Genomic DNA, 15,886 nt, shown 5'->3' with positions numbered 1-15,886 from the left:
CTTTATCAAAATGGGATTGTGTGAAAAACGCCACTGTCATAATTGCGACCTTCATCCCTATAATCACCTATGATTGCAAAGTGAACAATAAGTGTTAACTTATTTCGGTTACATGAATTATGTGTCCAAGACGGAGGCGGAGAAGATGGTGTGCGAGTGGGCGAGAGAGGAACACCAGCTCTTTGTTTGATTGTAAAATAACTGTGTTAACAAGTGTTAAGCTATGTCGTTGTATGTAATTGAGTCATGTTCCCATCTTAAGTTTTATGTAAAGTTATATTTTGTGTTGCTTATTATTATACTTTGATTATTTTATCGTTCTTTTAATTTATTTAGAAAAAAGATAAATAAATCTGAAAATACACATTACATTCCCTTTTAGTTAATATTTAGCCGACCCGGCTTTAAAATTATTAGCTGTTGCAGCTTTAAATACACCCACGAGCAGTCGCTTTGCTCCGGGCTCTTTTTTGTTCCAGCATGCAGACAGCGTGTTTTACACATTTACGGTGTCAATATAAATAATACCCGCACTAAACGAAACATGAGTCAGTCAATATCGTTGATATTATTTTGTTGGAATACTTGAGAAATATCAATAATAAATGAAGAGAAACAATTAAACCTTTTCGCAAATATTTTTAATGTAAATCGGACTTGAGTTGGTAATTCTAAATCATAAGAACATAACTGTTAACTTGTTTAAAACGCAGGTAATTGCACCATTTTGATTACGAAAATATAAAAAAAATCGACTGGAGGGGATACCCCTCCAGAGCCCTCCCCTCCTGACATGCCTTATGAATTTCCTGGCGGAAACCCTGCGGAGTATCTCTATCCTGTCACAGTGACACGATATACAAAATCATTTTGGAGTTGATCATATAAAAGGCAACAATTTTAATAAAGTGCTGTGGCTAAAAAAAAGGAAATTAGCTGAAAAGAAGAAAACGGACATCCCTGGTTCAAAAATGCCATATCTTGGTAATTGAAGTGGCATAAATCACCGCTAACTACATGTATGTGCAGCTGCAAATGCAAACCCAGGTGCACAACTTCATCAGCTCAACAACACTCCCTAAGGTTTCAAGACTCTAGGTTCAATAGTTATTGAGTTTTAAATAACACAAGTTTGAAAGTGCCAACTTTTTGTAATTGAAGGTCCATAACTTTCCTTTCTATGTGCAGCTACAAACAAAAACTCCATGTGCACAGCTTCATTATCACAACAACATTCCCTAAGGCTTCAAGACTCTAGGTCAAATAGTTTGGGGGTTTCTTAAGGGCATAAATATCTACTGCCATGTGATGCTTGTCACAGTTTATTTCTTAAGGCAGCTTCAATTAATCATCATAAACAAGTACTTACTTTGTTGCAACAGCAGCTTTTTCAACATAAACGACTGTGGCCTCCATTGCTTTCTCTTGAGCCACAGCATTGCTGTCGACAACAAACTTGCGAACGAATGGGGCAAACTTGGAGAACTCCGGACTCTTCTCATCATCAATCGACTTGAAGAGTTTGATGGCCTCCTCATAGCCTGCCAGCCTAGCTTTCCATACCTGGATCGAGTGAATAAGTGAATAATCAGTATTCAACATTGATTCAGTAAATAGTCGAGTAACTGACTTAATAATGCTATTGAAAGGTATCTTAGGATTGCAGTCAGGCCTACAGAAAAATAGATTTAGTTCGGGTTACCGACCCAAACTACGAAATAGGCACCAACCCTACCGTTTTTATAATCAGGTGGAAAAGGATGTTACCCTAACCAAACAATTTTTATTTGGCCAGACCAGTGATTTCTTGTCACTAAAGAGCTGTTAAGGCTCTGTTATTTTAGAATAGAAACAAATTTGTGAAAATTAAAGTAAGTAAAAGAGAACACAAGAAATTGAAAAAACAAACCTTATGTTGCACTTTTTCATCCGTTGGCAATTTCATCCACTCACTATCATCTCCCATTCTGCAAGAAAAAGAAGGATTTTTTTTTTATTTCAATAAAAGAGAGACAAATAAAAATGAACTTGATCAGATCCAGGATATTGCAAGATTTTATGATATGCTTTCGACATTTGCAACAATTTTTTTTCCATAATAATTGTTTAAAATGATGTAAGCATAGCACTCAGTCTCTGCAGTTAATCAAGCATGTCACTGTTGATATTTTGTGACAGTTGTTCATATTAGAAAAAGACTGCTAAGTTGACTTATCAACGATGTAACGAATCAGCCAATTCAAAAGACACAGAGCGAGTTATTGCCCTCAAGGATATCCGCTGCCTATTTGGGTATGTTTGAAGGACAAACATTTTTACTGACTAAACCAATTTGGACTGAAATAATAAGACAAATGAAAAACATTCAGACATATCTTTAAGCCATTTGCTGTTACTGAAATCGATCCCGCATGGTCAAAATTGGTCAAGACCGGCAAATAGTCTGTGTAAAGAAGCATGTTCCATACATTCTACTATTTACTAATCAAATTTACCAGAGTCTCTGTATGTATGTATTTCTTAAGACCTTGCAGTCAAGGATAACCCGTGAAAGTGCAAGAACTTATTTCCAACGGGTCGTTTGTTTTGCTGAAGGGACAGCACGCGGAGGAAACAGTGGTGGGATACAAGAAAGTGCGGGTGCGATACCCTAGCTCTTTTTGGAAGAGATCCCTTGGTTCTTTCACGTGCTTGTTGTAAAGCACCGATACACGGGGCACAACTTTCCTGGGTTAAACCAGTTCTGAGTACACCACTTTTCTAAGCACTACACTTTAAATGTGGCGCGACAGGCAAAGGAGCTATTGGTACCAAATTTTAACGCCTTTCTGTATGAAGCAGCCAGGGATGGATCCCACTACATCCCGGTCTGTAGGTGGAAGCCTTAACCACTAGGCCACTGAGACGGTATCTCTGAATGTTTCAAGTTTCTAAGAGCATCATTCTAAGACTTGACAGAAGCCTATGGTCAAATGGAGTGATTCAGAGGAACAACCTTAGCCTTAATCCTAAACACAAGTTATATTAAGGCTAAAACTTAAAACTTTCAGTGATTGTGTCAAATATCATCCAAAACCAAGTTATATCCTGGATGTACCAATTACCGGTGTATTAAGAAACTATCCAATGGAATTTTGGCCAAGTTACATGCAAGCTTCTTTAAATTTCACTCATATTTAAGAAAAATCATTTTGTCATCAGTAACAATAAGTTTTGTATACCAGAGAACACAATTATTGATTTCTAGTTGCCTTTTGTTTACCGACCGTGGCCGCCATCTTGGATTTTTCAGTTACCAAATACTGGTGGAATCATGGGAAATGTAGCTACTGCATTAAAGTTCCAGTTTGTAAGCTAAAGTTATTATGTCAGCAATGTTGGCAGGTCTGGGTATAGAATTATAGTTTACCATATTGCCCTAAAACAAAAAGAATTTTTTTTTTTGGAGGTTACATTTATCAAATATAGCAATACAGTGCCATTCATGGGAATGTAGATAAGTTAGTTAAATAAAACGAATGAAATTTTTTTAACAATAAATAAATAATTATGCTAATATTTTCCCCATTTTTACCAAAACAATGTTATTTTACCCTTATCAAAGGGTCCCTCCACCATTTCTGAAATTCAATATTAAAATGTCAGAAGTTTAGTTGAGTGGCAGTGCTCCCAAAAAGCACATGCTCAATGATGACGTAATCAACAAGATGGATGCCGACTGTCAAAATTTGTTTGTGAATTATTCAAAATTTATTCATTGATTGTAACATATATGAATTGAAGAAGTTCAAAAATAATGTTTCCAATGAATTTTGATATAACAAATGTTTTTTTTACCCTTAGGAATAGTCCAAATAATTGTACGTTGACGGATTTTTTTAGATTTTTGATATGGCAAATCCTTCACGTACAAATTGTTTAGTATCAAAAGTGGGTAGTTGTTCCGATCAGGATTCCGGGTTAAAGCATATAGCGTCTATAAAATATAAAAAAAACAAGAAATATTACCAGATAATGTTATTTTATATTAGTTCCGTACACAAAAAATAAATATCCAACTTATAATTATGAGTTTGACGGCTTTTTTTCATTTCATTCTGTCAATACGTAACGATATATACATGAAGGGCACCTGCAAGGCTTCAGGGCACAGTTTTAAATCGCTCGGAACATTTCGGCCATGGCCGAGTTGTTACAATTGTATAACGAGGTCTATCTCGAAGCTTTGTCGGAGGAGGCCGAGTTATTACGATTGTATCGAGTTGTTCCCCTTCGCATAATTGTTTTCTGTGTCAGTCAACTTTCGTTTTATTGGAAAGGTAAACAACTTGTTTTAATGCATTAAATGCTTGTTTAGTGCAAAATAACATTTCACTTACATGGTAAAATATGAATATAACTCTTTATGATCAATTTCAACCATAAAATACTTCACTTAAAACAATTTCAATATTTTTTAAACACCCCCGTTTTTTGCACATTCCCGTTTAGACGTTAGGGATTGGAAGAATCCCGTAAAACACATCTATTATTTTAGACCACCCTTAGGAACTACATTTTTATCAAAAGTTTCATATAGACATATACCAAGAGATATTGAAAACAAAGAATACCGGAAGTGCTCTTCCTGAACTAGATATTCAAATTTTTCGGATTACACCGGTAATTGGTAACCACCTGTATTTCGTACGTTGGGGATAAACAAACTCTAGAGGCTATTTCATTATTGAACACATGGACCTATAAACCATGGATTGGCAACATTAATTAAAATTGACTCAAATGCCCTGTACTTTCATTTGAGTTGATAATAGTCCAATTGAATCTGATTAAGATCACAGTTATTAAGTATAATTATATCTATAACGAACAAGGCATTATTAGCAGAAATGGCGGAAATAACCGAAGATCGCTGTTAATCACCGATCAGAGATTTGGCGGAATTATCCGAGCGTGCGCTAAGGATTTTGGGTAAATTATTATTTCTTATTGTTTCACCGATCTGTTGCAGTTGCCAGTCCATGATTTATAGGTCCATGGTGAACATGACATTTATGTTAAACTATAAGAATGAAATGTCACATGCTGTCAAGGACTGCAGGAAAACAGCAGGGCTTGTTTAATGTTACAAAGATTGAAGCCAAGCATTGGTGACACTGCTACTGTACAGTACTGCTACAATGTAGCTTGTTCATCAGAAAGTCTAATTTCGATGACCGGGACTGATATAAATTAACGCATAATCTGTACCTTTTTTCTCGTCTTATGAATAAATTTCTTAATAGATATGCATGTACAAGTATAGAAACAGCTCTAATCAATATATTTTTGATGCATTTGTCATTTTGGAATTATTCATTCCAAGTTTTTGAAACACAAATGTAACACTGTATTTCATTGGTCGATCTTAGTTTGAGAGTGTCATGTGACTAGAAAGATCTAGTTATAACGAAAACATATGATCGGTACGTTAAGTAGCACACAACACGAAATATTGTCCAATACCACAGTTATCTGCCTTCGTTGAGGATGTAAATACAAAAAAGTTTGCTTGTGTTATTAAAGAAGAAATAACAGTTTCCGGTGTTAATATTGAAACATCATAACCCGTGGAAGTCTGAAAATTGGTTGTTTGTTGCCGAATGATAACATGATTTTATAGTTATAAAATTCTACTCCATTTTGACAGCCGGGTCAATGGTAAAAGTAATATTTCAGCAATTACAAGATACAAGAATCTTTATTTAAAATCGGGTTTGTGTTAACAAGAAACATTAGATCAATGAGCTATTTTCCGACATGAATAACGGACATACATAACATATCAAATAAAATAACAATGAGCTTGTGACCTGGAAATAAAAGTATATATGTTAAAATGAACACATATTGGAGCTAGCATACAAATACAAATAGGAAAATAGGATTAGAGCATCAAGAACAGTGATAATACCAACAAGTTTTCCCGGCTGTACGACCAGTCCACACGCGCACGGTTCCACTAGTTGATATACCACTGTAAAATGGTTAGTTGTTTCAAAAGTATAACTTAAAGGGTAATCATATACAGTAGCAAACTATTAAAGGAAAAAAAAAAACAGCTTTGTACATCGATGTGTAGTTTGTAAAAACTTATAATTAATCTAGCATGAAAGGAAAAATCCTCTGAAAGTATTGCTTAGGGGAGGTATGATATGTATCATGTTATTTTGATATTACACCTAACACTGTAAAAGAATGTTAATTGAAAAAGTAAAGTCGTAACACCTAAACAAAATACTTGCCGAAATAAAAACACAAGTAGTTGTATGTGTTCGACAGATGTTATATACATTTGAACAATCATAATTAGATATTAGCCTATGTAATTTAATTTAATAAGTTGTTATTTTAGTCAAAGAAGTCCGATGGAATCTTTTCTGGTATTTGAATGCCATATCTTGTTCAGTGGGTGTAAGCCATCCCACTGAAAACAAAACTCAATTTCCGTTAAGACAAAGGATTAAAGATATTCAGTGAAACATCTTATAAATCTCAATTTCTCCAATTTTTAAAGCAAAAATATATTATTTACGCATTGAACATTAACAAGAGGGACCTGTCCAGGTGCAGATCAGCCTTGTAAATTCCAAGTAGTTTTGGGAGACCCTTATTTCCTTTGGGCGGGGGGCCTGTTCAATACCTGACTGGCCTCAAAGCGGAAAGAGTTTTTCCCATATTTAGTAGTTCTTACTGATGGAACGTCTACACAGTTTTCGTATCTCAGATTAAAATTACATGTCTTAAAAGTTACAAGGTTTTCAACATATTCTGGTGAGACACCATACAGACATTTGTAAGTTTCAATAGCAATGTATCTGACCCTGCTCAAATTTAATGTTGGCAATTGAACTCTATGAAGAAGATTTTCGTAAGTTGAGGTGTAATCATTAAAAACAATTTTTAAAGCTCTGTATTGAATCTTTTCCAAGTTTTCTGTGTTGGTCTTGCTACAAAAATGCCAAACGACAGGACAGTAGTTGAAATTTAATCTGATAAAAGATTTTAAGATAATAAGCTTAGTATTGGTTGTCAAGAATTTGCTTAGTCTTTGAAGAATATTCAATTGCTTAGCAGCTTTTTTGCACATTTTAGAAATCTGGGCATCAAAATTTAATAAACTATCTACCTCAACACCTAAAAGTTTCACTTGCTCTTCACAAACAATGGTGTGATTAAGTATATTGAATGGTTTTATTTCTTGAACAGACCTTGAGCCAACTGAAATTGCCTGAAATTTGTCAGGATTAGCCCAAATGATTGGAAGTACACCAGTTTATCAAAATGTTACTTTCTTCTCCAAGAGTGGTCTTAACAACATCAGGATTGTTATCACACACAGAAAGAGTGTTGTCATCTGTATGGTTATACAAAGCTGCATTATTGATAAAGTAGAAGAGTTTAGGGAGATGTTGAAAAACTAAAGGCCCTAATATTGATCCTTGTGGATCCTTTCAGGATGGAGTCCCACTCACTGGTGACCAAGTTTGACACGTTGCTGTTTGTAAGATAGCTGTGCATAAGTTTACATGCTGGGGCTGAGAGACCGTATGGATTAAGCTTATCTATGATGAGATCATGGGGCAGGCAGTCGAATGTTTTTGAGAGGTCCATTAGAACTGCGCCTACATATTTGTTCTCATTAAGGGCTTTTTCCCAGTCTTCCACCAGCCTTAACTGGGTAGTTTGACATCCAAATGTTGTTCTGAATGCTGCCAGGAAAGGATGAAAAATGTTATCAAAATGACTAATCTGTTGCTCACTTATGACCCGTTCATATAATTTTGACATTGATAGTAAAATACTGACTGGTCTATAGTTCTTTTCAATAAAGGGGTCATCTTTCTTGAATATGGGGGTAACTTGTGCTAGCTTAAGACTATTTGGAAATGATCCTTGGTCAATAATTTCATTGGCTATGTTTAGGATGGGAACCTGTAAAGCATCTTTGACAGCAATGGTGATTTTGGGAGGAATCAGATCTATACCAGTTGCTTTTTTTGGACTTAACCTGTCAATGTATTTTCCAATATCAGTATCGGTGGTCGGGGATTTAAATGTGCTACAGCTGTCAGTTCCTTGTTGTTGTTATTGTTATTGTTTTTTTTGTTTCAATTTTAACTGCTTTCAAGTTAAAATCCTGAGCAGTGTCTGGATATGAAAAACAGAGTAAACATAAACGTGGCCTCATGCATGTACGAATGTAGCCTGGGACCAGTAATATAGTAATCTTACTCCCAGATGTAGCAGAACTCGGTGTCCGAAGTATAAGCAAAGTTGTTAATAACTGGGCTGAAATTGTTTACTCTAAACATGACACACTGGATACACTCATAAATAATATAACGAAGTTCCGACTGAATTTGCATTGTTTGAAATAATTCGAATAATCTTGGATTGTCTCATTATTGGATAAATCATAATGAAGACTGCGTGATCACATATCATTCAAAATAAGAGCAGTACAACATGAAGTTCTCGTGAATGTCTTACTGATAAGATTTATAAACAGAGGATTTGTTTTGAATCATATTTCAACCTGCCGATTTTGCTTTAACTCTTTGCCGCTGAAATTTAGAAGTATGACTCACAAGCTCCCAATTGAGAAAGATTTGATACTATTGCAAGAGAATTTAAAACTTGTACCCCGTGTAACTCGCAAGGAGATGAATTTCATTTTCTAAGTTAAATGTTCACATTTTACAGTTACAATATTATTTTCATAGTGTTTTCTATGCACGTTCAAGTACATTGAAATATTGATGTATCGTACTAATCCAGATAACCTTTTAAAACTTGCCATCTTTTGTAAGAAAACAATGTTATTATTTAGATAATTTTAGCTTATTACTTCCATTCAGCTTCAAGTGTTTTATTTTTCAATTATCTCTCTTATTTTCCTACTTTCCTCGGATTCGAACAATCAAACGTAAGCGTGGTAACGTCAAGGTAAAAAAGTTCAAAAGAAGCATGCGATGGACTATGCATAAAATCCTCCTGGGCGAGGGATATTGGTGGCATAGAGTCCATATAGCCTTGAACCTGAAGGCCATTTTATAATCACAATTTTCCAAGATAGTTTATTCTCTGTGCCAAACCTGACGTAACGGGACCTCCAATGGATATCGCATAAACGTATCCATCGTAGAGGAAACGAGAATGAGAACAATTCCAGTTGATCGCACTAATTCGATTGGCTTTTGTTATCGTCGAAACTGATGATGGTATAATTCGAGGCTCTAAGCCACCTTTGCGGGGGGGGGGGGGATTTGTTACAATTGAACTAAGGGGATGCGCACCGAGCCCAGTCGGCCCCCATATAACCTGGGCTGTCCTTTCTTTCTTCTCTTCTCTTTTTTTGTGTAATCGAATGCTATTCATCGTTGTCACAAAAAACACTTCTTGGGGGCTAAATTATATGGCTCTACACCTCAATCAAGGATAAGGATCAATTCCCCTTTCGGTTTCTAAAATCCTTTTTATACTGCATGGGGTTGGGTGAAGCTATAGTGCATCCAATAGGCGCATGTAGACATTGAAACCCTATCCAACATATCACTGTACGATGATGTAAACTTCTACTGTAGGTAACTGAATGTTACAGAAAACAATGATGGAATCACATGCCAATAATATTATGTTTTATCAATATTAGAAATGGCAGTATTTTTTTTCAAATCTATCGTACATTCAATTTGGTAAATCAGCAGTCAGCCGTTATAACCAGGTGAATTGATAAATTGAAACAGAGTAGTATACAAAACATAATATCGAACACTAACTTTAATGTCAACATTATATTTAGTCCAATGAGAAGGTATTTCTCAAGTGTTCCAATACATCTATGTCAGGCATTATCGATTGTATTAAGATGAAGAGGTAGATATAGACAGTGACTGGCCTACTTCGAATGTCGTTTACTAAATTTAGTGGTCAACTGTATATTTTGTCCAATGAGGAGGCATTGTTTCTCAAGTTTTCAAATACATTTATTTCAGGAATCAAACGTCAGCCGTTATTGATTTTAATCAGGTGAAGCGGTAGATATAAACAGTGGCTAACCCAGTCAGTGGCTAGCTTACAAAATGTATTGTAGTCCATTAAAATGCGTCGCATCAAACCATTTATTTTTGTAAGTACATGCTTACAATATTTAACCATTCCCTAAACAACTAAAATAATATTAGTATGTACTTAAACAAAACAATTGGTTCTGCAACTGCGTCACATCAAACCATTTACTTTTGTTAGTACTATTTGTAAGTACAGATGTACTCATTTATATCCTTTAAGCATTACTAAAGGGCTATACGTCGCACGAAGCAATTGATTTGGATCAATACATCGATAACTTTATTTGTCCCTATTGTATCGATGCATACACAATATCCTACACATGCGTACCGCCATTAAGGACAACACACATGGAACTTCAGTATTTGGACAAGCCCAACAGACACAACTTTCTGTCATCTTGTCAGTAAGTGCAAAATACTTAAAAGGTAAAAAAGGACAAACAAGTTACAACAGTCTTATAAGACATTGATTCTTTGAGTAACAGCTTTGGGACGGACAGTAAAACACAGAGTACAGAGTACCAGTTTGGCAGTTTGCTAGCGATGGACTAAAATTTGTACCAGTTTGGCAGTTTGCTCACGATGGACTAAAACTTGTACCAGTAGGACTAAAATTTGTACCAGTTTGGCAGTTTGCTAGCGATGGACTAAAATTTGTACCAGTTTGGCAGTTTGCTCACGATGGACTAAAACTTGTACCAGTAGGACTAAAACTTGTACCAGTTTGGCAGTTTGCTAGCGATGGACTAAACTTGTATCAGTTTGGCAGTTTGCTAGCGATGGACTAAAACTTGTACCAGTAGGACTAAAACTTGTACCAGTTTGGCAGTTTGCTCACGATGGACTAAAATTGTACCAGTAGGACTAAAACTTGTACCAGTTTGGCAGTTTGCTCACGATGGACTAAACTTGTACCAGTAGGACTAAAATTTGTACCAGTTTGGCAGTTTGCTCACGATGGACTAAAATTGTACCAGTAGGACTAAAACTTGTACCAGTTTGGCAGTTTGCTCACGATGGACTAAACTTGTATCAGTTTGGCAGTTTGCTAGCGATGGACTAAAACTTGCACCAGTAGGACTAAAACTTGTACCAGTTTGGCAGTTTGCTAGCGATGGACTAAAATTTGTACCAGTTTGGCAGTTTGCTCACGATGGACTAAAATTGTACCAGTAGGACTAAAACTTGTACCAGTTTGTCAGTTTGCTCACGATGGACTAAACTTGTACCAGTAGGACTAAAATTTGTACCAGTTTGCTCACGATGGACTAAAATTGTACCAGTAGGACTAAAATTTGTACCAGTTTGGCAGTTTGCTCACGATGGACTAAACTTGTATCAGTTTGGCAGTTTGCTAGCGATGGACTAAAATTTGTACCAGTTTGGCAGTTTGCTCACGATGGACTAAAACTTGCACCAGTAGGACTAAAACTTGTACCAGTTTGGCAGTTTGCTAGCGATGGACTAAAATTTGTACCAGTTTGGCAGTTTGCTCACGATGGACTAAAATTGTACCAGTAGGACTAAAACTTGTACCAGTTTGGCAGTTTGCTCACGATGGACTAAACTTGTACCAGTAGGACTAAAATTTGTACCAGTTTGGCAGTTTGCTCACGATGGACTAAAATTGTACCAGTAGGACTAAAACTTGTACCAGTTTGGCAGTTTGCTCACGATGGACTAAACTTGTATCAGTTTGGCAGTTTGCTAGCGATGGACTAAAATTTGTACCTGTTTGGCAGTTTGCTCACGATGGACTAAAATTGTACCAGTAGGACTAAAACTTGTACCAGTTTGGCAGTTTGCTCACGATGGACTAAACTTGTACCAGTAGGACTAAAATTTGTACCAGTTTGGCAGTTTGCTCACGATGGACTAAAATTGTACCAGTAGGACTAAAACTTGTACCAGTTTGGCAGTTTGCTCACGATGGACTAAACTTGTATCAGTTTGGCAGTTTGCTAGCGATGGACTAAAATTTGTACCAGTTTGGCAGTTTGCTCACGATGGACTAAAACTTGCACCAGTAGGACTAAAACTTGTACCAGTTTGGCAGTTTGCTAGCGATGGACTAAAATTTGTACCAGTTTGGCAGTTTGCTCACGATGGACTAAAATTGTACCAGTAGGACTAAAACTTGTACCAGTTTGGCAGTTTGCTAGCGATGGACTAAACTTGTACCAGTTTGGCAGTTTGCTAGCGATGGACTAAAATTTGTACCAGTTTGGCAGTTTGCTAGCGATGGACTAAAACTTGTACCAGTAGGACTAAAACTTGTACCAGTTTGACAGTTTGCTAGCGATGGACTAAAACTTATCCCAACAGTCCCATTCGAAGGAAAGCACGCTCGATTAAAATGCATTTCAAGACTGTAAATGAATCAACCCCTATGTAGTAATAAAGAGGTAATAAATCCTAATAAAGGGACAAAAACTTCCTAATTAGAAATTACGAACTTCTTATAATAAGGATATACTAAGTCACAATTAGAGTAACTTATCTCGTAATTAAGCAAATTATGAGTCCTAAGTCATAATTACGAGATATTAGATACTTACTAGTATCTTCCAATTAGGAAATATTACTTCTCAAAATTATAGTTGATAATCCATATTAACGTTTGATACCGGAAGTTTTTGTCATTTTGAAGAATCTGTTAATCATTCACATTTTGTCATTGGTCAACGACATGTTGCTTTTGTGTTTTTGGACACGCACTAGTCATATTCTGCTATATAACATTAATTGCTTTGTGCAGCATCATTGAATACCGGGGGTTAGCGACTGTAATGTACAGGTAAAATCATCGAACTTTAATAATTACCGAGTTGTTTAGAATTCAAACTACAACCTGAAAGTAATTAAATTAGTGTTGAATTATATTTGAATTTAGGGTATAAACAGACAATTGTGAACTTTTGCATTTTGTGGGTCTGCGACAAAACTAAATAAAACAAAAAAAACACAGCCATTATAATACTTCGAAATAAAATTCTGTTTTTGAAAAAGTATTTACTTGCCTTAATGGGTTTCTCTCAACATAAATAATTATATGACGTATTGTACCGCAAGGTGTTTAATTGAAAGGCTTATATAAATCATTACACGGCTGGAAATAAGGCTCTCTGGGGATATGATGTTTTATTCGCAATGTTCTGCTGAAGTTCTTTTTATAGTAAATATCCCTGTTATAACACAGCTCATCTAACCAACTATAGAAAAAAGTTAAATACAAAAAAAATATTTTATTGGTGTCGAAAGAAATGAGAATAATTTTCATACTTTTATTTTACTTGGTAAAACCTGAAAAATAACCGATATAATGGTATTTATTTTTAACAAACATTCACACGAACTTATTTATATCTAGTATATTTCTTTTTGAAAATACAAAATTTGCCATGATGCAGTTGGTCAAGGTCCATACATTATTACACAAAAACAGAACGCCGTGGTCATGATGTTGAATTTAATTACGAATCACAAAACATGCGAAATGGGCCCGCTATTTGTCCACATCTGCGTGACCTGGGCGGCACTGATCTACTCCGTTTCCAGAGTACCACAGCGTCGTCTGAGTCCCCGACTCCTATATCATAGTCTTCCGAGGTGTCAACCGCCTCGTATTGCACACCATCGGCATCGGGCAGTGACAACAGCAGACCTAATAAAGATGTATCGCCGGCTGTCCAGTAGCCAGGCATTGATTTCTCGCGATCCGGCTTCACCCGCTCGGGAGGTTGGCTTTGAAGACTTATCATAGGTGGGACGAACGGTTTTATCTTCATTACATCACCTCGCAGATGGTCCTCTAAAACGAAAACAAGTTTTTGAAACGTTTTTCTACTGTCCAATGTAACAATATCAATACATACGCACAGAAACGAAAATACCGCAGCAGAGGTGAAGGAAAAAAATATATATACACTGTTACAGAAAACAAAAAGTATGCGAGTTATTTTGGAACACGTTTTGATATTGTTATTATAAAATCTTTCAAAAATTCAAGTTAGCGCGTGTGAGCAAAGTTTCTTTTAAACTTCCCCTTCTCAATTTTAATATGCTTGGATTAAGTTTGAGCAAATATGTATTTTTGGATCTCATGGCTAACACTTTAAGAATTGTTCATATTAATTAGAATAGTGATTTTGTTTCATTTACAACAAATATCTCCTAGATATTCCGAAAGATTATTGCTATTTGGGTGATTCATTTTTGAAGAAACTTTGATTTTCTACAAAGGAAAAAAAATTAACATCCTAATATTTATTGTAGTCTTTGCGTTTGTCTTGAAACCATAGTACTTTTTTATAGTGATCATACTCGTTGATCCTACCGTATGTTTAACACACCATAGTTAGGTAGTTAGCATGTCTACAAACTGCTTATCTGCTTTTGAGAAATTTGTAGAATAGTGAATATAACTCGACTCATTATTCTATTTCATTTTTGATAAAACGTTGGGGTGCCGTTCCCGCATTTCAAATTTAAATGTCTTGTAAGCAATTGCTTTCCCGTAAAACTCCGACGTTTTGTAAAATAATTAATACTATTAAGTACAAAAAAATAAGATTTACGCTTTAAAATCAGGTGGCTCGTGGCACATACGACATTTTCTACAATATTACGTAAATATTTCTTTTTGTTTTTGTTTAGGGCACCATCTATTTTAGTCTTAATATTAAAAATGCCATGACATTTATTTGAGAATAATTTAAAACCGCCTCTTTCCACCACTTAACTGCACCGATTTCATTTGTTTCATCACTTTACAAATAGTTGATCAAGAGGCAATATACTAGTATAAATAAATGAAATCTTGGAGATAGAGTATGACTCCGCTCTTTAATTGGTATGTCAATTGAATGAGAGTTATAACAAATGCATTATATGTAGAACCACGTAAGCCTAAATTTCGCCGAAACAGCTCATAAAAAGCCGAAGTGGGACTTTTAATATTGCTGAAAGCAATTACAAAAAAATAATGTAATTTGCTTTAAAAAAAAAGCCCTCTATGTTTCTGTTTAATAGCAAGCAATGAATGATCAATATTCCTAAAGAGTACTTACCAGCGTGGTTCAAAACTTTCAATTCGTCAAACATTATATATCCATTACTGCCGTTAAACGACCAAACCACAGTAAACACAAAAACAAGAGCACTGCTCATCTTCCGCGAGCTTCCTGAAACTGGCGTAATGTAAAACTCCCGTCAATATAAGGATGGCGTCGTTATCCACGTCTCAGTGTGGGTGTTTTGGCACTTAAACTTTTTTTTATTCGACGTCCTTTCAATTAATTTATCAATTAAGCTTCATCCTGACTTTTATTTTAACACAAAAGGGTTTCAGTACTTTTGAGTCATTTTCGCCTTCATCCGCTGCAACGTATTGGGCAAATATTCTAATTTGCGCATTATATTAATAAAATTGTTTGCAATCAAGTAGGAATTAAAACCTTCATACAGCAATTCAATGTATCATCCATTAGTAACTGGAAACTTCTTTGTTCTTAAATATAAAGAGAAAATAGTAAAGCTCTCGAAGAGACGATGACTGTTGGCCAATGGTCATAGAAATATATGCATTTTGAAATCTTACTTTCTATACAGGAATGATTTTTCATTTTAAACATGATTCTTTGCCAAGCAGAACACATTTACGGTGGACATTCTACCTTTATAAGTCTCTATGTCGCCACCAATTACAATGATAGTTGAACCTGGCTTTATCGGAGGTTGGCAATTCTCTTTAGCCACACCGCGGCATCCCA

At 35.6% G+C, this 15,886-nt stretch overlaps 2 protein-coding genes across 3 annotated transcripts in view; both read right to left on the bottom strand.

Annotated features, from left to right (window-relative positions):
• LOC128231789 (cytoskeleton-associated protein 5-A-like) overlaps positions 1-5,405 on the bottom strand; it is a 48,923-nt gene extending 43,518 nt beyond the window's left edge. For both annotated transcript variants that reach the window (XM_052944985.1, XM_052944986.1), the window contains exons 1-3: positions 5,251-5,405; positions 1,910-1,967; positions 1,370-1,563 (exon numbers count right to left, since the gene is read on the bottom strand). In XM_052944985.1, the coding sequence (XP_052800945.1) occupies positions 1,370-1,563; positions 1,910-1,966 (251 nt within the window). In that variant the 5' untranslated portion in view covers position 1,967; positions 5,251-5,405. The remainder of the gene's footprint in view (positions 1-1,369; positions 1,564-1,909; positions 1,968-5,250) is intronic.
• Positions 5,406-13,385: 7,980 nt separating this feature from the next.
• On the bottom strand, positions 13,386-15,367 carry LOC128230229 (uncharacterized). The gene is made up of 2 exons (XM_052942327.1): positions 15,185-15,367; positions 13,386-13,926 (listed from the first exon to the last, which is right to left on the bottom strand). Exons 1-2 carry the CDS (start codon positions 15,282-15,284, stop codon positions 13,589-13,591), a joined length of 438 nt encoding a protein of 145 aa, XP_052798287.1. The 5' UTR covers positions 15,285-15,367; the 3' UTR covers positions 13,386-13,588.
• Between the last annotated feature and the right edge of the window lie 519 nt (positions 15,368-15,886).

The sequence above is a fragment of the Mya arenaria genome, chromosome 4 (assembly GCF_026914265.1).
Source record: "Mya arenaria isolate MELC-2E11 chromosome 4, ASM2691426v1".
In the NCBI taxonomy this organism is placed as follows: Eukaryota; Metazoa; Mollusca; class Bivalvia; order Myida; family Myidae; genus Mya; species Mya arenaria.
This window is presented reverse-complemented; position numbering and strand designations above follow the sequence as displayed.